Source organism: Mesoplodon densirostris, chromosome 4 (assembly GCF_025265405.1).
Source record: "Mesoplodon densirostris isolate mMesDen1 chromosome 4, mMesDen1 primary haplotype, whole genome shotgun sequence".
Taxonomy (NCBI): Eukaryota; Metazoa; Chordata; class Mammalia; order Artiodactyla; family Ziphiidae; genus Mesoplodon; species Mesoplodon densirostris.
In genome coordinates, this window is record NC_082664.1 from 16,431,478 (window position 1) to 16,454,930 (window position 23,453).

Below are 23,453 nucleotides of genomic sequence, written 5' to 3' on the forward strand. Positions count from 1 at the left end.
ATGCGGTTTGAATAGACAAGTTTTTTTCATTAGTGAATATCTCATGGCATGTCTACCCTTGGATCAAAAGCCCTTAAGTGTTGGGAATTCCAGTCACAGCAATTGCTTTTGCTACTGAAGCTGACATACTTTTCTTCATTTTCTCGTCCATTGAACAAATATATTGCCAGCATCATCATGGTAATTTATATAGTGAGAGATAGTGGGTACTCACCAAGCTATCAAAGCAGATTAATTTCTTAACCCCTAAGGAAGTACCAGTCAGTGTACCACCAAAACCACAATTTCTTTCCCTTTATTGAACATCTTTTTACTGTAGAAATTTTTAAATATTTACTTTGTTTTAAAAAGAATTACCTTCACAGGAAGAAGAATGTATATCACTTCTGGGTAGCAAGAGGAGGTAAAGATACAGATACGTGATTGCTTATTCATCTACACAGTCTCTCTAGACGGGTACATAGTATTCTGGTAACACCAGTGACCCCCAGGAGGAGAGCAGGCAAGGTAAGAAGGAGACTTTTCACTTGCACCATTTTGTATCTTTTGGGGTTGAACCATATAAATTATTTCACTTCCTTCTATACAAACAGAAGCCAATAATAATTTCATGCCGAACACTTTGAAGGCTTTGTTCAAGTGGCTGGTCATGGGACTGTTACTGTCAAATTAACATGGTTGCAGGAAAGTAGAGCTTAAGGACTTGTTGAGCAAGCAGCACTTGTGGACTGTGAGGGAGGAAGTTCAGCTCAGTGTATAACATCGCTTGGGTTTTACAATCATTTTCTATTTTTAAAATTCTTTTATTTTCTTCCCGATTCAATTAACAAGTTTTTATTTAGTGCCTACCCTCTGCCCAGTAGTGTCCTAGGAATTCTAGGAGATATAAAAGAAGCCTGCATGAAACAGTTTTTAACGATCTTGCCAAGTGTGGGGATCACTGTGGAATGGGGTGGCTAGCAAGTTGTGTTGGAAGCAGAGCCTTGAATTGAGGCTTGGACAGCAACGGAAGGCTTAGACAAAGGGAAGGGGGGCAGGAGGTGCTCTGGGCCAGGAGAAACGGTTTGATGGGGGCAGTAGGGGAGAAGAGAGGAATAAGGACGGTCATAAGAGGCTGAGGCCGATTTAGAAAGGCCCTAAAGGTCAGGCAGGACAGCTTAGCCTTAGGGGTCCATTGGGAGTGATAAACCCCAAGGAGAGGTAAGCCTGGTATTCACATGGAAAGAAATGAGAGAGCAGAAACCAGAGGCATGCAGACCGCCCTTGTTGCAATAAGCCAGATGTAAAATGATGAGGGCTGAAGGTTTGGATTAGAATGGTGGGGGAGGGGGGCATTCAGGAACAAAGAGGAAAGAAAGCATTCATGAGACGTTTCACAGGAGGAAGTGGCAAGTCTTGATGATAGGCTGGAGATGGCGAAGACTCACACATAACTTCAGTTTTTCTATTTTGGGAGACCAGAGAGCCACTCATTTTCTCTTTTCTTTCTTCGCACACGAATTGACCCCCTCATGGTGTCCAGTTGAAATTCAATTATAAGCAGAATTGATTGATTTTCTTCCGTATAGAAACACATGTAATCCTATTTGCTTTGAGCTCCATTACCCAGCTGAGTCCTGCCTGGGGTTTGTTCTCCCATAGCACTCCTACTTCCAGGATGGTGCTTTCCACTTAGGCCTTGTTTGTCTTGTGTTATGTGCGGTGTGTAGGTTTATTACCCACTAGACTAGAAGTCCTTTGTGAGCAGGGACCTTGAGTAAGTACTCAATAAGGGTCTGTGAACTGTTGAAGAAAATGAGATCTAAATGAAATGTAACATAAGAAAGCTTTCCAGAAACAAACATATATTAATTTATTTATTTATTTATTTTGCGGTACGCGGGCTTCTCACTGTTGTGGCCTCTCCCGTTGCGGAGCACAGGCTCCGGACGTGCAGGCTCAGCGGCCATGGCTCACGGGCCTAGCTGCTCACGGGCCTAGCTGCTCCGCGGCATGTGGGATCTTCCCAGACCGGGGCACGAACCCGTGTCCCCTGCATCGGCAGGCGGATTCTCAACCACTGCGCCACCAGGGAAGCCCCAAACATATTTTAAAAAAATACTTAAATAAAATTTACATAATAAAAATTTCTCTGCTCCAAACCATATGCCAAGGAAAGGTGAAACACCCTATTGTGATGGTGTTAGGGCCACACAGTTTTATTCCTTGGCTTAAGTGTTGCCATGCAGTAATAAAAATAATAATGCAGTGTAATAATACCATGTAATAATAAAAATTGCTAATAGGGCTTAGAATGAAACATTTCACACAAGTTACTGGATAGTGATTATTATTATTATTATCGTTTTACAGGAGATGAGCAGGCACAGAAATGTTAAGAAATTCGCACACGGCGACCCAGCTAAGCAAGCGTTGGCGCTGAGATTTGAACCCAGACAATTTGACCCTGGAGTTCCCCATCCTTAAGAGCTTTACTTTGTACTGCATTAAGCATACAGCTCTTTTGAAGGCCTACAGGTTATTTAAGGCATAACAACCTTTTTCAGGGGAAGGGGACGTTGCCACCCTGTACTACCAATCAGTGTTTTTCCTTTTTTTATGGGCTATATCCTTAGACGTAAGCATGGGAGGAAAAAATAGAATGTTTGAACTCTTTTCAGACATGTGTAAGAGTAAACGAACAACTTCAGCAATAATAGAATTTTACACAACACCTAAGAACAACACAGGAATAAAACCCTTTACCTGGCACCGAAATAATATCCCCCTCCTCTCATTTTTATTAAAAGCCTTGCTTTATTTGGAAACTCTTAAAATAAGTGGTCATAGGATTAAAAAAAGCCGCGGCGCGCCCCCTCCCCGGCGGCCGGGCGCAGCTGTCCGCGCCTCCCCCGCCCGCATTCCAACTCTCTGAGGTCACGGGCAGCCACCGCCTCCCCGGATCCGCCCGCCCGGCCCAGGGGGAGGGACGCCCGGCCCCGGCCTCTCCGCTGCTCCGGCCGCGCGTCCTGTGTCCGTCCGCCCGCCTTCCTGCTGCCCCGGCCCCCGGCCGGTTTCTTTGTGCGGCGCTGCCGGCCGGCCTGTCCCACCTCCGGGCCTCTCCCCTCGCCGCGGCCACCGCGGGACCCTGCGCAGGGGAATGCTCTGCGGGCCGAGTTCGGGGAGACAGGAAGTGAGGCGTGCGAGCCCCATGAGCGCGCCGCGGCGCGGGCTGGCGTGCGGGCGCGGCTGCGGCGGCCGCGCGGCGGGGCCCCGGGAGGCGGGCCGCTGAACGGGGCGCGCGGCCCCGAGGATGCGGGAGCGGGAGCAGGTGAGGGCGCAGGGTCCGGGCCGGCGGGCGGCGGGCTGGTGGGCGCGGGGCCGAGCGCTGGCGTGTGTCCGCGAGCTGGGACCCCGGAGCGCGTCGGTCGGCCCCGGAGTCCTGGAGGATGGGTCCCGGCTCCCAGACCTAAGGCAGGAGCGTAACAAAGAAAAAAGTCTTCCTTTTCCAGGTTCTCTCTGATCTACTTGAGTAATTTTTAAAGGGGTCTTGAACTTGTATTCTGAACTCCTCGGCTGATTGTAGTGGCTTAATTCTGGATAAGAGTTTTAAACGTTTTAGGCATATTTGTGCCTCTCAGAATATTAAGTGCGAGATTTGCTAGGTAACTTTGGCGAGAAGGCGAGTAGGGAAGGACTGTTTCGTGGTGATGACTTGTTTTGGTTTTGGAGTAAAGATTGTTTACTCTGGAAAAAAGAATTCTTGGGTCTGCAAATTCCGACTTGTGATTTCTGCAAATCCTGATTAGATTGGCCGCTCTTGGCATGCCCGTCTTAATTTTCTTTTTTGCTGAGAAAGCCTTATAATAATAGCGTAGGCTCGCAAACACGTTCAAAACACTCCGTGTGCTCCAGGTGACAAACGCTGTATGCCTAATGGTTGCTGACAGATTTTTTTTTTTAAGTTTGGGATATGATAGAAATTTTACTCTGAAAGTAGTTGTCTGGTGTTCCTAGCACATTTTATTCTCGAGTTCTACGCATAAATGTTTTGTTCAGGAGAAACATGCGTTTGATTTAATGCTATAGATCTATATATTCTAAAAATGTCATATACTCATTTAGTGATTGTTTTATTTGAAAGCATCATTAGCAGAATTACGTGTAGTGAGGACTTTAGCAACAAGGCGGGAAACTACAGGATTCAGAATTAAACTGTATTTGAGGAACTTCTGAAAGGTGATGTAAAAACATTAAAATGAATTCACAAGTATCTCGGACTGCCTTCTGAAAACTTGAACAGAATTTAATATATACCTGTTTTTTATTTCATAACAAAGTGATTTGGTAGAGAAACAAAATATCTCCTAGTATTTTCCTTCAAAAGCTAATTATGAATTTTCTGTTTACTTTAGTAGTTAGATACGTTAGAATTCCAGATCCAACTACCTTTCAAATTGTTTCATATTATTTTACACCCGAAACAGACATCCCCCAAACCATCTTAAATTTCTACTCCTCTATGCAAACATTCATAACTGTATGACATCATTTGGTAGCAAATACTGCACATAACTGAAAATTAAATGTGTCAATTGTTAATATTGTAAATTATTAAGCAGAAAATTATTTTTACATGTCTTAATAAACAAAAAGCAAGCTATTCTTATGGATAGATCTTGGGGGAAAAAATGCATCTGATACACACACCCCTCAGCTTACATTAAGCTTACATTAAGCTTACACCCCTCAATTACATTATAACATCTACCAAAATAAAAAAGAGAAAACATTGGCTTTTATCCGTGATGCAGTAAAATATTTCACACTCAGGAACAACTAAAAGTTTTACTCTGTTTGCTTCATCAGAGCTTAAGTTAATGATTAAGTTATATAGTGTAGTACCTACTGCCTACAAGGCATTGTTTTATATAGTGTAGTATCTACTGCCTTCAAGGCATAGTGAAGAGAATACCATATTTGAACACCCACCAATGCAAATTTTCATCTTTCCTCTGTACGGCTTAATCTGTCCTCTTTCCAGTTACCATAATTTCTATGTAAAACTTAAATTCACCATCTAATCACTTGAAAGGGTATTTAGTATATATATGTATATATAATCTTTTAAAATTTATACAAACACTCATAACTTATCAGGCAATTTTCTAGTTGAAAGCTTATTATTTAAAGTTCTCATTTCTTGATTTTTTTTCTTTCATTTTGCCTCAGCTATCTATTTGGTTTATACCCTGGCATAGAAAAGAGCATTGAAAACTGCAGGTGGAGCCCATGTCTTTTCGTAATATCTATTTTCTATTCCCCCCTTTAGCATGGTGCTTTTACCTTCCAAAGGTACACAACAAATGTTAATTAACACAGTTCTTTATGTAGTTCTAGTTTTCTTTTTTTCCTCTGGCCTTCTTCCTCTATTCCTGGTTTTTAACTTTTATTTTTCTTACTATCTGGAGATAACCAGAGCTCAAAACCAAAACAAAATCCAAACAACAGAAAATCGTGGTTGGGTCCTTATTAGAGATACAGCCATGTATGTAATTATAGCATGCTTGTAATCTCCTTAAGAGCAAGGACGGCTTATTAGAACTCGTCTTAGATTTCTCTGAAGGGCCACTACACTGCCTTGTACTCAGAGACGCAATACACTTTTTTGGATTGGAATTATAAAATGTTAAGTTTGGCAAAGCCTAGTGTAATAGCTAAACTATATACTCTAGCTCTGCCACCCCCCAGCCCTGAGTGCCCATCGCCTCTGGGGCTGAGACGCAGTAGAAGAAGCGGAAAAGAGCAGAAGACTGGGAATGAGGAATCTGGGATCGGTTCCCAACTCAGCCCGTCCTAGTGAGAGGCTGAGAAAGCCGCTTCTCCCGAGGCCTGGGTTCTGTGTCCGCCAGATTAGAGGGTTGGGGGCTGCCCTTGCTCCTCCGCGCGGTTCCCGGCCCAAGTTCAGGGTAACCAGCCGCGGCCGAGCCTTGCCAAACGATCCATCCTCGGGGGAAGCCTCTGTTCAGAAGATAACGGAGGGTGGGAACCGACCCGGGATTCTGGAACTATCCGGGATTTTGTCGACTCGTTTAGGGGAACAAAAATCCAGCCAATGTAAAAGTTCCAAGCTGCCGCTCAAGGCCAGTTTGCTTCCGCCCATTATAAAAGTTTTAAGTCGCATATTTTGGCGGGGGTCCTGAAGCTCCAAATTGGGATTCAAATGGACCCCGCCCAAACCTCTCCCTCGCCTCTGGGGCTCTAGCTGGGTCCTTTAAGTGTTCCCTCTGGCATCAGCGGGAGCCTGTACTCTCCTAGAGCATCCGTCCGGAAACGTGGCCGCAGGCGGAGGGTTCCGGAGCCTCTGAGGCTGTGAGTTGCTCGGGCAACGCCGCCTGCTTTTCCCGTGGTGGGGAGGACGAGGGAGGAGCTGGAGCTATCCCTTGTCTTCTTGGCCTCACGGGCTTGTTGGGCAGCATCCTCCCCGCATTAACTCGGGAGGGCGTTTAAGGGCCTCGCCCCCCTCCTTTTCTGGGCTGTGGCCCCGCTTAGGTGAAGGCTCACCGCCTCTTTAGGCGTCCCCATCCGGAAAGGGGCTGGGGCCAGGGCCACGCTTTTCAGAACTTCCACGCGTCTGGTGGTAATCCGATAACAAGCATATGTAGGGTCTTTTATAATTTGTTTATAAATAAATCGATTTGGTGACGTAAATATTTATAAACCAGAGAGTTCTACAAATGCTTGTTAAGTGTTCGCCTCGTTTGAACCTCACAGCTGCCATGTGTTACAGGGGATTATTCCATTCGGGTTCAGGGTTAATTTGCCTAATTGGGACTGAGACTTGAACGAAGCTCTTTTGGAGGTTTTTTGCAATTATCTCATTTAAGGACTAAAGAACCCTAACATTTGGAGTATCGGGGAGCCAAAAAGAGTTAACTATGAAAAAACAACACTTTATCTAAAATAGAAAGAGGACCACTCATGCTAGCTACTAAATTTGGGGTTATAGCAGTGTCAGCCATTATCTCATTTAATCCTGAAGTTAGCCACACGTTGTCACCACTGTCTGTGGGATTGAGTGAGGGGTGGAATCTGACCCAGGGCGTAACACAGCTCTGATGATAAACTTCCCCACTGCCTCCCAGATCCTGCTAATGCCTTATTTTTCCAGAAGAGAGGGAAAGCTTAGATACAGCTTCATTACTTTTTATTTTTGAAAACAAAGCCCAGAGTTGCTATTGCCTATGTAACCGGTGTTCCTCTTTCCCCAGCACTGGCGTGGGTGCTCCCATCACCTGGTCTTTGGAGACTCAGTTGCTTTTTAATGGCGGCAGCAGCTGCTGGGTGAGCAGCCGGAGACTCTACAGTACTCCTCTCTTCAGGACAGGATCGCTTTCTCTCGCCATTACCACCACTGGATTGGTGGAGGTGCTTTTCCCTTTTCACCCCTCCAACTCTTGAAGGGAGAAGAAGATGCCACTGCCATTTGGATTGAAACTAAAACGCACCCGGCGCTACACGGTATCCAGCAAGAGCTGCCTGGTTGCCCGGATCCAGCTGCTCAACAATGAGTTTGTAGAGTTCACGCTGTCCGTGGAGAGCACTGGCCAGGAGAGCCTGGAGGCTGTGGCCCAGAGACTGGAGCTGCGGGAGGTAAGCCCCAGAAAAGGCTGCAGGCTTCTGTGGGCGGGCTTTGTTCCTTACTTCCCAGCTACTATCGTGCACGCGGACTGTCTTCTCAGAGTATGAGCCTGTAAGCCCTTCTCCCCACCAGGAAGGAATAATACAGTGCAAAGAGGTCTTTCCTTGGATGTGCCCCGTAAGAGAATTACCAATGCCTGAGTTTTGAAAATGTTTATATGTTCCCCCAAAATGTTACCCAGAATGAGATAAGAATGCATTTTGGAATCTGAGTGAAGAAGCCGTCTTGGAAATGGATCCTTTCAGCCCCCAGCCATCCAGCTGACACTCAGCCAAGTCATTCCCAAATTCCTGACCCACAGAATTGTGAGCAAAATAAAATGGTTGTTTTAAGCCACGTTAAAAAAAGGGGGGGGGGGGCTTCCCTGGTGGCGCAGTGGTTGAGAGTCCGCTTGCCGATGCAGGGGACACGGATTCGTGCTCCGGTCCGGGAAGATCCCACATGCCGCGGGGCGGCTGGGCCCATAAGCCATGGCCGCTGAGCCTGCGCGTCCGGAGCCTGTGCTCCGCAACGGGAGAGGTCACAAGAGTGAGAGGCCCGCGTACCGCAAAAAAAAAAAATAGGAATGCATTTTGGATTATCCAAGTAGTTCTGGTCTTCCGGTGTAATCCCACATGGGTCGTCCTGATGTAGTACAGTTTACTGACTTCATTCATTCATTCAACATTCATTGATTATTTTGCACAGGCCAAGCCAAAATTCGAGAGACATTGCCTCGGTTTGAATTCTGGTTTCTTCATCAATTAGTTGTTTAACATTACGTGAGTTATGTGACCTGTCTGAGCTCTGGTTCCTTCATCTGAACCATGGGATAACAGTGGTGCCTGTGGTGTGATTTAATGTGCATGTAAAGCCATAGCTCTAATAACTATAGTCTGTTACAGTAATCAGAGGGAAGTTTGCCCTGGAAAACCCCTAATCCAGTCTGTAGGAAGCTGTGAAGTCCTCAAGTATCCATATAGTGTCTTAAATTCAAAATGCTGTGTAAGGCCTGTGAAGAAAAGGGCTCTAATTAAACCCAGGTCCCTTCCAGTCTTTGGCTACCTGGTTCTGGGGTAAGAGAAAGATGGAAAAACGGGTTATTTCACTTAAATGCCTATGTTGTAGTCTTGACTGGAAATCCTGCTAATGGTGTAGTTCATAAAACGTCAGGAATAGATAAGCTGTGCCCCTGGTGAACATCCAATCATTTGATCAGTCTTTATTAAAGACTTATTAAGTGCCAAGCTCATACATACTAGGAGCTCACCCTACTGTTGATACCAGTAAGAAAGCAGGTGTGATGCATGCTATGATGGGGGAAGTAGAGGGTGCTATAGACAGCAGGGAGAGGCAGCAAAGGGAAGGCTTCCCAGGGCGAGTGATGTCTGAGCTGGGACCTGAAGGTGGGGCAGGTGGTCCTCTCAAGGGCTGGAAAAGACTATGCCAACAAAGGCACTGCACAAGGCCCAAGACACAGGCAGAGGAAAGGTTGTAGGGCAGGGGCCACCCAGTGCGGGGTTCTTGTTAAAGGGTTTGGGCTTGTCCTGAAAGTAGTGGGGAAGTTAGTGAAGAGTTTTTAAATAGGCGTGTGGTGTGACTGTTTTTATGAAGCGTGAACCCTCTGGAGAATGACTGGAAAGGAGTGGAGTTGTGGTGCAGCTGGTAGTCACTTGGGTTTGGATGGGGCTGGAGAGAAGTGAGTGGCATCTGGAGATCTTCAGGACCTACCTATCAAGTAATGGGGAGGGACTAGCCGAGGTCCAGGTGGATCCTAAGGTTTCCAGTAAATGGTGGGGACTATATAACTGAGGGAAGACACACAAAAGGAAGAACAGGTTTGAGGGGAGCTGGGAGAGGTGTGTGGTGAGTTCAGTTTCAGACGTACTGCGTTTGAGGTGCCAACTGGGGACGTCGAGCGGGCAGAGTATGTGCAGGTCTGGAGTGCAGGTGAGAGATCCAGGCTGGAGCAAAGAGATTTGGGAATCCTCAGCCTAGGCCAGTTAACCTGGGAGAGGGTATGAGAGAAGAAGACGATGTAGCATACCCCTTGGGGTTGAACAGAGGGAGAACCTTAGAAGGAAACTGAAATGGAGCGGCCCAAGGAGAAAGTAAACCAGGAGCGCCGACCTCAGTGATTGGTCCTGCCTACTTGCATTCATTCCATCTTTTTTGCTTCCTTCACCCATTTTTCCTTTTTTCCTATTTTGGTTTCTTTTTCCTGTAATTTCTTCCTCATGCACCAGGTCTGCCTACAACGCCTAGAGTCAACTGCTTGAGGAACTGTGGTTAATTTATTTTTGTACCCGAAGTACTAGACGTGGAATGGGCTTAATAAGTACAGGTTGAACTGAACCCACAGGCATTGCTTTGCTTCTCTGTTAGTCAAGAAGCCCAGAGAAGTTGCCATCCCTTGTTTGAGGTTATCAGACTCAGGAACAAGCAACTTCATACAGCTATGGGTATATAATGAGACTGATTTTTTTTTTTTTTTTTTTTTTTTTTTTTGCGGTACGTGGGCCTCTCACTGCTGTGGCCTCTCCCGTTGCGGAGCACAGGCTCCGGACGCGCAGGCTCAGCGGCCATGGCTCACGGGCGCAGCCGCTCCGCGGCATGTGGGATCTTCCCGGACCGGGGCACGAACCCGTGTCCCCTGCATTGGCAGGCGGACTCCCAACCACTGCGCCACCAGGGAAGCCGAGACTGATTTTTAACAGAAAGGAAGAGTGCTCTAAATGGAACAGGTGTGGTCCCTAGAAAATCTCTTGCCCCTGGACAGGCCGTCCCACTATTTCCAACATTTAAGGACAGTCATGGTTAGAAAGTTTGTATAGCAAACTTTTCAAAGCTCCGGAAACTCTGCTCTGTAGCATGTAAACAGATGGCTTAGGCCCAGGCCTAATCTTGCCCAATGACTGTTTAGAAATCCTCTGAGTCAGGGCAACACCCGTTCTTAGTTTGTGTCCATACATCACTTAGGAGATTCATACCAAGAGAGAGTGGTATGTTATCTTGCAATATTCTCCCATCAAGAAAACTCAGAATTATCATAGCATGTAGATTTGGCTGATAAGCTTTGCTACTGCCCAAATTTAAGCTGGGGGGAAAAATCTTTCCTTGCTTCATTGAATAACATTTCACTTCTATTATGACAATTATAAGGGCTATACGATAATACCATTGTAATGCTGTACCTGGCAGCTTCAACTATATGGGTAATATTTTATTGCTTAAGCTGAATGTGTGGTTAAATGATGCTTGTCAGTCTTCATTGTTTTTTGACTGTGTGAGGTATTTGATAATACATTAAGGAACTAAAAACAAAAGGGTTAATATATTTGTATCCAATATAGTTAACTTAGATTGTCAACTTTTTTCTGAACCCACCATATTTGAACTGTGGAAAGTGGCTTTTAAAAACGGGGGGAAAAAATGATTGCTGCAGGAAAATATTGCTGGTCATTACAGCACCGTCCTCTCAGAGCTGTTGAAATTCCTTGCATATCATTCATTGAGTTTCATAACACTTTTTCAAGAGAAGCTATTGGGGGTCTTTACAGAATTTAAGGGGAATTAGAAAACTTCCTAATTTTGAAAGTATATGTTAGAGAGGTTTGATGGAGGTGGTGAGAGAGGCGTGTATCAGCTGGGCACAACTACTCCCATGGGGCAGTGTGTCCTTGAAAGAATATCACAGTCTAGAATGAGGTGGTCAGCCTTAAGAACCTGTTTCAGGGAGTAAGACCTGCGTTAACCCAGCTCATTGGGAAGTTGTAAAACCAGGTTGCAAGTTCAGTAATTTACGATGAGATTTGGAACTGCCAGGGGCCCCAAGAATGTGTGCCCTCTGGCCGGGCCATGATCTCCCTTCAGGCAGGCCATGTGGAAGCTGGAGCAAACCAGAAATTGCCTGGTGAGCCTGGAATCAGAGAAGTGAAATTGCCCAGAAAACCTTCCGTATCTTCATAAGGGGAGTAGTACTGCTTCACGGACCAGACAAGTCCTCCGTGTATCCTTTCTGGGCTGTGCTAGGGTGGGCACTGCCGCTACTGGCCTCGTGAGAAGGCTGTTTAATAGAGTGGTTAAGACATGTGCCAGTTGGATTAGAAACACCTGGGTTTGGATCCCAGCTGCCACTTACCAGTTGTGTGCCGCTGGGCACCTTACTTAATTCCCCAAGTCCAGTGGTTTTTCATCTGTAAATTGGGGATGATAATAATGTCTATTTGACGGTGGTTGTGAGGATACAATCTTAAATGTAAAACATTTAATAGAGGACCTAGTATTTAGGAAACTCAGGAAGTGTTATTCTTCAGCACTGTTATTGTTATTTGTGACTCCCATTTCCACATTGTGGTGACTGACCTCTTCAAATTAACTCTTTTCTTGCTTTTGTAAATATCTTTGTTTCTTCCTTTTACTAAGAGATGAATACATGCCTGTTTTATAAAACATTCTTAGAGTACAAATAAGTATAGCAGCCGCTGGTAATTGCACTTCTTACATTGCTAAACTTAAAATTTTAGTATGCCATTGTCATTTAGCAGTCATATTTGAACCTCTATTTTCATGCCAGCTGAAATTAATTTGTACAATGTCACTGCCTCATTGCCCTCAAATAGAGCTTCAGTAGGCTTTTACTTCTCTGATAGGTTTTACTTCTCTGTTTCATCCCTCTTGCCCTCAACCTAACCCCTAGGATTTAAACAAAAAAATTTTTAATGAGATTTTGGATTAAGGTTTATATTTTTTCTTTAGGGTATGTCTTTTTCAAGAATTCTTTTTAAATCTTATATTACATTTAATAATCACATTTTAATCATGCTGTCATGGGTTTTAAATAGATTCATTGCAAAATATCATTTCTTATATATCTTAATCTTTATCTTAATGTGCTTATTCAGCTTAAATTTACGTTTGGTTGGAGTTTTTATTTTAAGTTTTAAAACCTCCAGTTAGGAAACAGGGCCGTTTTAAAAATCCTGGAAACCTTTTGGGGAATTCCCTGACCATCCAGTGGTTAGGACTGGGCACTTTCACTGCGGTGGCCTGGGTTCGATCCCTGGTTGGGGAACTAAGATCCTGTAACCCACATGGCATGGCCAAAAAAAAAAAAAATATCCTGGAAACCTTTTGAAGGTAACTTTTTCGTGCTTCTGCTATGATATGATAACACACACATTATGTGTTAGTTTTATAACTTAAATTTTAGATGGCAGTTTTCTTTCAGCTATTTCTGAGTGTTTTGTGTAGAGGGGAAGGAGGGTCCTCATTGTTGTCTGCATGTATGGCCTACATATATAACTTTTTCAAATAACAGGTTTGAAATTGAGATTGATCCTAAGCCACCCCTAAGGTGACCTCCAAAGCATTTTTTTTTTTTTTTTTTTTTTGTTGCGGTATGTGGGCCTCTCACTGTTGTGGCCTCTCCCATTGCGGAGCACAGGCTCCGGACTCGCAGGCTCAGTGGCCATGGCTCACGGGCCCATGGGATCTTCCCGGACTGGGGCATGAACCCGTGTCCCCTGCATCGGCAGGCGGACTCTCAACCACTGCGCCACCACGGAAGCTCCCTCCAAAGCATTTTGATGAATAAGTTGAAAAGTCTAACAAAACTTAGAAGTTCTTACTTTGGCCTCTCATTTTAAAATTATAATTATAGCCTTTGATATTTGGTTACCCTGTTGTGGCTTATCACAGATATTCAGAAAATGTTTTTAAAATTATATTTGAAGTGCATCACACATATGTCAAGTTTTTATCCTTTGGAATGTAAACTCCATCAGAGCAGGACTGTGGCATCACCAGTGTCTGGAAGAGTGCCTTGTACCTCATAGTACATGGTTGCTGAATCAGTGCCTACTTAGTTTAAAAATTAAGGTTCTTGTTTTGAATTCAGACTGATAAGCACAGACTCAGTTCAGTTAAGTCAGCCTTTATTTCCTGTATGATTTTATTTCCTGGAGAGAGTTGAACATTTACCAACTTTGAACAGAGGTAGAAAAGAACCTTTCTTTGTTAGATTTTATTTCTTTTTCATTTTGGGCCTTCTTTTGAAATACTTAGAAAAAGGGTTTTAGAGACTCTCTGAGGTTAGATTGCTCTATCAGGGGAGTGTCAACTTCTCTGCTGAGCTTTGAACAGGTTCTTATAATGTTTTCTGACGAATGGAGAAATTTTTTGGCTAAGGGATTTGTTGGAATAGAGAGGAATCAAGCACTAATACAAACCATTACTCTCAAGCACAACTTTAGAAAGTGTTCTTGGCCCTCAGAGTGTTTTATTTTAAATCAGTGTCTTAGGTATTCCAAATATCCACTGACCTATCTTGACTGTTATCTGAGCAGACCTCAAGAATTTCATGCACATTTCCTTCTGTACTAGCTGTTTTCATTTGGACTCTAAAAATAGCTGAAATATGTGTAAGGTAAGAGTATAATACCTGCAAACTTTTTAACCTTTGGGCTGAGTAGTTATTCATTCAGGTATGTATGTTATAAAACAGGTAAGATTGAGGTATAGACAAGGATCAGTAAATAGTTTAGTTAGATCTATTGGACCATCTGAAGCAAATGTAAAGACTGGCCTCTCTACCTAGATAAAGAAAGCTTTCCAAAGTCCAAACCTGATTATAAATGAGCAAGGATTTTTCTTGATTTTAGTTTTTCTGTTATTTGTCTTACTTGGTCTAGATAATTAATAACTAGTCATATAAATAAGTAGAGGGACTACACATATAAACATGGAGATATTATGCATTTTATTATTTTTTTTAATTTTTATTTTTTTTGCGTTACGAGGGCCTCTTACTCTTGTGGCCTCTCCCGTTGTGGAGCACAGGCTCCGGACGCGCAGGCTTAGCGGCCATGGCTCACGGGCCCAGCCGCTCCGCAGCATGTGGGATCTTCCCGGACCGGGGCACGGACTCGTGTCCCCTGCATCGGCAGGTGGACTCTCAACTACTGCGCCACCAGGGAAGCCCCTTTCTAATGTATTATCACACAAGTTATTACAGAATTTGGACACCTGTTTACTTAAAGAAATGGAATATTCAACCTTCACTTAATTTCTAAGAAATTTAAGGAATAATAGTCTGAGATGTTTTTCTCCCAGTGCTGGATTTTTCACCTAAGAGACATTGGAGATGTCCTTGAATCTCTGTCACCAATGGTCTATCATAATAGTGTGGTCTCGAGAAGCCGGTAGGAGCCTGTGACGTTGTGCCGTTGTCTGAAGATTCTTCAGTCACTATGTCAAGTGACACAGATGTTTCTCTTTCTTCATATGATGAAGATCAGGGATCTAAACTTATCCGAAAAGCTAGAGAGGCACCATTTGTCCCCATTAGAATGGCAGGTTTTGCAGCAATTGTTGCATATGGATTATATAAATTGAAGAACGGGCAATACTAAAATGTCTGTTCACCTGATCCACATGCGTGTGGCAGCCCAAGGCTTTGTTGTGGGAGCAATGACTCTTGGTATGGGCTATTCCATGTATCAAGAATTCTGGGCAAAACCTAAACCTTAGAAGAGGAGATGCTGTCTTGGTCTTGGTGGTGCTTGCTTTAGTTAGACATCTCATGTTGAGGTTATATGTTTATGTTGAAAATAAATTCTGTGGGTCGGACAATAACATGGTAATTTGAATACTGGCTTCCTTTCTTGCAGGCTTGATTTGCCTAGTGACTAGTTCACTAGCTAGGTCATTCAGGGGAGTCAGATTAGCACAAAAACATGTCACTTTTAAATGCACTTGATAGTGGTACAATGTCCACCTTCTTGAACTCTTCTGATAAAATTAGTTGTAAAGAGGACAACATGCTCCCAGTTGCTGCAGAATGTCATATGCTTTTGAGGTAATGTAGGAATCCTATTTACCCCAGTTAATTTAACTCCTTCTGACGCCTTGTGGACTGAGTGCTGTTTTTAAGGTCTGGTTGGCTCTTGAAGGACCCTTTCAGAACAGTGCACGGACTACAACATTATAAACCTTCCAGCAACTATGTGTGTGTTTTTAAACCAAACCTAAAGAGCTGGTGACAGCTGCTTTGAAGTAGTATCTGTTTCAGAATCATAGTTGTAAACATGAGAATAACTTAACTGTAGATCCCCGTTTAGCTGTTTTGTAATTGCAGAATTATAGTTTGCTGCTGTTATATTAGAATAATTTTCAAATGGCATTTTGAAATAGAAGTGTGTATTTTAAGTGCTAATGCAAAGGTAAATGAAAAATACTTTTTAAATGTGTGCAGTCTGTTTATTTTCTCTGAAAGAATCATAAATGTTAAACTCAATAAGTTGCCTGTAATGGAAGTGATTTATGAGCAAGCTGGTTTGGTCAGACATTATACAAACTTTGGTATACTACAGAATGCTTTGTTGTACTTGTGAAATTCTCTTGTGTAACCTGAATTTGCATTCCATGGTGATAACATGGTAAATGTAGTGTTATTAAAGTAAGTGAACACAGGGCTTCCCTGGTGATGCAGTGGTTGAGAGTCCGCCTGCCGATGCAGGGGATGCGGGTTCGTGCCCCGGTCCGGGAAGATCCCACATGCCGCGGAGCGGCTGGGCCCATGAGCCATGGCCGCTGAGCCTGCGTGTCCGGAGCCTGTGCTCCGCAGCGGGAGAGGCCACAACAGAGAGGCCCGCGTACCGCAAAAAAAAAAAAAAAAAAAAAAAAAAAGGTGGTCTCATGACCATATGGAATTGAGATGAATTTGCTCCTATGGGGAGGTTTGTGAGTTGTTACAAAATGGCAGACGTGGGGAACTGATGGTGTTTTAGGGGCTCTAAGTTCTGTCATTGTTCTTGGCGTATATGGTTTCAGATCTAATTCCTTATAATACCAGACACTCTAACAGCTTTCTGCTGTCCTCCTCGCGGGTGGATGAACACTGTCATGCTGGAAGCTTGACATGCCGCATCTCATTTAATCCTCACAAAGAGTTGGGCATGATCTTTTCCATTTTAAAAGGAGGAAACTGAAGTTCTGAAAAATTGGGTGATTTGCTGTACAAATCTGGGCAATCATACAGCTACTATGCAGAAGAGCCAGAATTTGAGTTTGTATCTGTCACACTTCTGCTTGAACTTTGACTTTTAAAATTATAAATGACATGAACCCCTTTGAGACTGTGATCAAAATGCAGAATTTTGCTTACAACTTCAGGTGGGTCTTGGATACACCCCTCTTTCAGTCGTTTGTGAGCTCAGGCTGTGGGCCTAGAAGCCTCTTGCATGAGGCAATCTTTCCCCTTCTCTCGGCTTAACAGGATCTTTCTTCCCTAATCTTTTTCTCCAGAGTGAAGGTGGTGGTAGGATGAAAAATTTGTGAAAAATTCAAGACCTTCATATTTTTAAGAAAATAATTTGCCTCTGAAGTATCACTCCTCCCCCGCTTCCCCTGCAAATGCCTGTTTTGAATGGCCTTTATCTTTAGATCTCAAGAAAGGCCATATGGGGTATTCATTTCCTCACTTGGACAATTAATGTTAAGGAAAAAAAATCTCCCTTCAAGGAGGAAAGGGAGGAGGTTGTGAATGGTAGTTCCTTTATTGTACCTCTGATGGTAGATCCAAGTCTGTCCTCCCTACCAAACAGCACCTTTGTGCCCACCTAGGCAGTAGGTATGTGACAGTTCTCCAGTGAATGAATGGATGACTCATATTTCCTTCATGCATTAACCAAATCCCCCGGCCAGTTGTTGAGCGCTGTACTTCATTCGTCTTGTCAGATACACACCCTACCTGAACATGGCATTTTCTTTTCTGTTAACAAAGCCTTTGCGCATATCACTGTCTTAACAATATGTTGGTTTAGCAAATATTTTCCTATTTGGTTCTCCAAGCAGTCTGTTCATAAATAAATGTCACTTGGATTTATCTTTTAATGAACTGACAGGATACCCAAAGGCCATTTAAATTCTTAAGAATCCGCTTAAGATGTTAATTTAAAAAAAAAAGAAAGAAAAAAGGTGTTAATTTCACTAGAAGAAACACGCATGTCACAAATCCTATATGAGAAGTAGCAGCATGTTATAGAAATAACTTCTATCAAGGGTTTGTGCCACCTTATATAGATCATCCAAATGAAATCACTAACAGGTGTGCAGAGTTTTTATTTATAAATAGGACAGAGTGTGTTATTTTGAACAAGCTCTAACTGAGCAGGCTAAGAAAATACACAAGTAATTTCATGCTGGGTGGAAACAGCTCATTTCCTTGTGAATATAAAAACAACTTGTCTTTGCTCAGTCATGTTACAATTATTTAGACGGCTCAGACTTTGACTTGACACGGCTCAGACTTTGACTTGACAAATTAATTTCGATATCAAGTGGATTTTTAGCAGATTGAACTTTGTACCATCAAATTCAACTGCAGTTGGCAAAGTGCAGGGTTTTGTAGGCAACAAGGTGGAGTTTTGGTGCTAGTTGAATATGGGTTCAAATCCCTGTACACTACCTGTGTGGCCCAAGGAAACCAACTTAACTTCTCTGGATTTTGTTTCTTTCATATATGATACGGGATAGTAACAACAGCTTTCTGTCGGGTACTGACAAGGTGCCTAGCACTGTACTAGATGCTTTACATATATTTAATTTAATCCTGTGTTAATTGACTTCCTTCCTCCTCCCACCATCTCAGAGATGGAGTGGACCAAAGATGGGCAGTGTCCAGACCAAGGGGAGGTCCTGATGCAGGACACTTGTTGTAGTATAGAGTTATTTTTCTTTAGTCATTTCCATTTTCTTTTTCATCATGTAAATTTGTTCACTGGTTGGAATAATTTACTGAGAAAGATGGATTGGAGAAAAATGACTCAAGGTGTTGTCATTAAGTCAGCCAATTAAGTTCACAACTATACCACTGAGAATAAAGATATTCCCTATAGTACCCTTTCTCTTCCGCCCAAAGTTTGGAATGAATCATCTAGAAAATAACCTTAATTCTCACCCATATTTTGCAAATGCATATTTGTTTGTACTTTTATTTCTGGCATGTATTTTGAAGTCAGATTTATGTTTGAATGGTGACCTAAGGAAAAGAACACTTCTAAATTCTATATTGCAGTAGGATAACAGAAAGAAAAATGAAGCATTTTAATAATGAAGACTATATCTAAAACTACATATTATTATTTGTTCAATATCTGTGACCCATTGCTAGAGTGCAGACTTCACTGTCCATTACAGTACCCCCTGGGCCTGGCTGGGGCAACTAGTAAGTGACAGCTCCCAGCTAGAGTTCAGGTCTTTCATCTGCAGGTTTAACACTTTTCCCTCAACGCCGCTCTACTTTTCCTTTGAGCCATTGCCATTTTCCTAAAGAAAAGCAATCCAATTGTTGTATTTTCTTTAATAATTTATTTTAAAAGGAAAGAAAGAGAAAGAAAAATTGCCAAAGAGAAAGCCCCATTAGTGAAGGAAGCATTTAGTGTAGAATTTTCTATACTACAGAAGATGTAATATGAAATTTTATACTGTTTAAGGGGACTTAAACTCTGATAATAAGAGTTAATATTACTTGAGCACTTATTGCATATGAAACAGTGTTTTAAGTGCTTTTAATGTTTTAGCTTATTTTGATCCCCAGATTCCTATGAGTGAGGTACTCGTATCCATCTTAACTTTACAGATGGTGAACAGAGACAAAGAGTTGTTAAGGAACTTGCTCATGGTTATGTGGCAGAGACCACAACGGGAGTAGTTCTTCTGCCTTCTTGATCAGCATCTTTCCTCCCAGTATGTGACCTTGGGCCAGTGACAGGTGGCCTGCCATGGAGCGCGTGCCCTTAAGGACAGCCTGGCACAGTGCAGCCTCCCAAATCTGATGGAGATTGTTTAAAGTACTCTTGAGATTTGTTATCTTTTATTTTAATTACTACTACAATTTATTTTGTTTAAAATATGTTTTTGAAGTCACATCAGGCAAAGAAAGATAAGTCTGAGAAGGAACATGAATCATGATTAGGCTGCAAGACACGGCTGGGAATGTCTGAAGTGCTGAGGGCAGAGCTGTTGGATAGGAAGCCTTTTGCAAGCTTGTTCCCTGGCAGAGTTGGAAGTAGCAGTCTGATGAAATACACCCCAAGAGAGTTCCCTGCTGAGAGATTTTCCAAAGCAAGATCTGGTTGCACTGCTGTTGGATGAACTTTGGGGCTTCTAGAGTCAGAATCTGCATCCAGACAAGAAAAAGTGGTAGAACCAGTGAGCCTGTTGAAGGGCTCGCTGCCTTTATTGATAGAACTGGATCACTGTGATTTAGCTGCTGTGCACACAGATATTATTTCCACCTGTTACGGCAGTTCACACTACCCAAGTGTTTCCATTCTACCATCTGTGAATTATGAACATGGGGACAGGGCCACTATAAATTGTTATTCCACTTTTAATTCTTCTTCTGCAAGTCATGATTCTATCATTTAACCTTTGCATCTGTTTTTTTTTAATTGAGACTTTTATCATTATATTCCTTGAATATAGGGTATTTGGATATAGGATAACAGAGAATAATTCCTATTACCCGTGATAGCACATACATATTAATGGTAGTTCATCCTCTTCTACTTTAAGTGTAATGAAAATATCTTATGTATTTTTAAGTAGAACTTCTAATAAAATGTAACTGGTGTTATGGTACTTAAACAATTAAAAAATGTCGAGTGTATGTTTCTGAGTTATGTACCTCCAACCCCCCACCCCATTCCTTGATCCTCAATGAGGAGCATATAAAAGGGAATCCATTAAAGCCTTAAGTGTGGCCTTTATTAAATGGAACTTTATATTATTGATAGAAAAGGGAAGTAGCTTTTGTATATTAAAAAGGGAAACAGTTTTACTCTTTTCTTGGAGTATTTGTGTATATGGAAGAAGCATTTGCTATAAGTAGAAAACCACCTTGTAAATATGTGGGATAGAAAGTTATTTCTTGTATGATGAAACCATGATTTGCAGACTTTGGTTAATGAAGAAAAAACAAATACAGCTTTTAGTAACAGAAGTCTATGAGTTTCTTCATGTGTATCTGTTTAGGATTTTAACCACGAAAGTAATTTCCCTGATTTTATCATCCTCAGCTTTTTCATGGTAATACTATTGAGAACAGTGGAGCTGCTATACATATATTTTTTTAAGGCAATGGAAAATATGTTGGGTAATATTCTTTTAGGCAATAGATATTAAATGTGACTAGATTCTTTCTTGAAATGTATAAGGCCCATATTCATTTATAGTTTTGGGGGGGTTATAATTTTTTTTTTTTTGGCCACACTGTGCAGCATATGCGGTCTGGGATCTTAGTTCCCCGACCAGGGATTGAACCTCTGCCCCCTGCAGTAGAAGTACGGAGTCCTAACCACTGGAGCACCAGGGAATTCCCCATAACCATTTCTGTATAACATAAAACAGCTATAATTTTAACCTGAGAAAAGTGAATGTCAGAAAAATAAGCAGCTATTCCTAAATATACCCATTTCAGCCCTTCTTTTCATTTTTACTTTGTGTGGTTACAACTTCTAAAAATATTGCTCACACTACTAACTGTCTATGGTGAGACAAGATAGAAGGAATAACTATGACTTGAGTTCAAGAAAATATGAAAAATATTTTTTTCTGTGACTTAATTGAAATAAAAACTGGAATATGGGCCAAATTAGACTGAGGTTATCTGTTTTTTTCACTGTCCTCTCAATAAAAAGAGAACAGCTACTATTTATTCATTGCCCTAAAACACAGGCATTTGTGAATTAAGCTACTAAGCAAGCCCCAAAAGGCCCACATTTAGGAGATTTGAACAAAAAGAAATCTAACTAATTCATTTCTTGGAATGGCATATAAGAAATGATCCTGCAATACAACTAACTAGTTAACTAAAATGATTGAAGAATGGGAGGCTCTGTTTTACCCTCAGTTTCGTGGGTCCTAAACAAAGTGACCTCGTATGTGGTAGTACAAATGGAGAACATCAGCCTTTGATGTTGAAAGTGTGTGCAGTAACATCTGTTATTTCTGTCATTTTTGTGTAGTAAAATGTTATATGTACTAAACTTTCCTGTTTAATTCTAGCTTACTCTTTAAAAACGTGTTTGACATTTTAATTTTATAATTGAATATCTTTCTTCATAGCACTTATCAGTATCTAACTTCTCAGATAATTTTGCTTGTCTTTCTCTGCCTACTGGAATGGAAGTTACTTGAGGGCAGGAATTGTGTTCTTTTGTTCAGTGCTGTATCCTTACCACCCAGAACAGTGTTTGACTCACAGTACATATTCAATCAATATTCATTGAATGAAAAGATGACTCTTTCTAAGACTTTAGTCCATTTTTCTTAGAAAGTATATTTTTTGAAGAATGATCTTATTGTGTTTTTGTGATCTTACTGTGATCTTATTGTGATCTTACTGTCCAGGGTGGTAAGTAGAAAAGCTGTGAGCAGTCCTCAGTGTAAATAGTGATCCCAATTCATGTCCTGGACTTTCAAGAAATGAGCTTACCGTTTTCCTTTTTTTCCTGAAAGTTAAATGCTCCAATAACAACAACAAAATCTGGTCATTTGAGGACTTCAGTTACTTGGGCTTCAGTTTAATAAGTTTCAGTATAATTTCAAGACCAAGATGTACTTTTTTTTTTTTTTTTTTGCGGTACGGTGGCCTCTCACTATTGTGGCCTCTCCCGCTGCGGAGCACATGCTCCGGACGCGCAGGCTCAGCGGCCCTGGCTCACGGGCCCAGCCGCTCCGCGGCACGTGGGATCCTCCCGGACCGGGGCACAAACCCGTATCCCCTGCATCGGCAGGCGGACTCGCAACCACCGCGCCACCAGGGAAGCCCCAAGATGTACTTTTGATTGTCATCTTCTTGAATCCTCATATGTGTAGAGTACAGTGATATTGTATACTGTAACCTTGACTGCCAAATAGGTAATGTATTATTTAACCAATGATAGAAGAAAATGGACTGAAATTAAACAGAAAAGAAAAAAAAATACTGTGTGCTCTGAGGCATTGTGACCATCGCAGTATCTGTCAGAAGGAAGACGTGCAGTGCTTCATTATTTAGGGCACACGCCGTGTAGAGGTAAGCTCTAGACTTGAATTAGGTTAATACTTGCTAACTGCCCTTGTTAGATGATCTCTGCCAGGGATAGGCTTTATCTAGTGCTGTCTCCTCTCATCTCCCTCCTGATGAAAAGTCTTCTGACTTCTGCCTAGTCTAAGAAAAGCATCAGGATAAAATTATAGTTGCAATTTTATATGGGATTAACTTTTATCAAACTCAGTACATCAGTGGCTTAAAAAACCCTTTGGCTAATTTGTATGTCCCTCTACTTTAAAAACAGTACAACTAAAAAGACTCTTAAAATAATGAGACAAGAAATGACTTGGATTTGGAAAGGGTTTACATTCTGACAGGATTTGGACCTGCTTATAATAGCTAGTGTCTCTTTAAATGACTGTGATTTGGGGTACTGCACCTTTTATCCAAGCTCTAAAATTTGTAAACTGTCTTTTCACCTGAACAGAAAGCTGAATTATCAGAATCACCTTGTTCTCAGAGTAAATGTTAGTTCTTTTAAAGTAAGTCAACTGTGTTGTGTCTGGAAAGAAGCCAAGTTTTGTAACTGTGCAACTTTTGTTTTTATTGTAGTTTACATAGCAGGCACAGTTATCTGTACAATTTTAGGGAAGTAGCTATGCAACATTTAAACAGCTATAGAAAAATTGAATAACTTTATGAAAACTCCTGATATGTTTGTTCAGAACAAAATAGGAAAGAGTGAATATAAAC

At 42.0% G+C, this 23,453-nt stretch overlaps 1 protein-coding gene and 1 pseudogene across 2 annotated transcripts in view; both read left to right on the plus strand.

Annotated features, from left to right (window-relative positions):
* The first annotated feature begins 3,230 nt into the window (after window positions 1–3,230).
* PTPN21 (protein tyrosine phosphatase non-receptor type 21) overlaps window positions 3,231–23,453 on the plus strand; it is a 67,120-nt gene continuing 46,897 nt past the window's right edge. For both annotated transcript variants that reach the window (XM_060095747.1, XM_060095748.1), the window contains exons 1-2: window positions 3,231–3,310; window positions 7,251–7,632. In XM_060095747.1, the coding sequence (XP_059951730.1) occupies window positions 7,453–7,632 (180 nt within the window). In that variant the 5' untranslated portion in view covers window positions 3,231–3,310; window positions 7,251–7,452. The remainder of the gene's footprint in view (window positions 3,311–7,250; window positions 7,633–23,453) is intronic.
* On the plus strand, window positions 14,870–15,222 carry LOC132489029 (HIG1 domain family member 1A, mitochondrial-like; annotated as a pseudogene).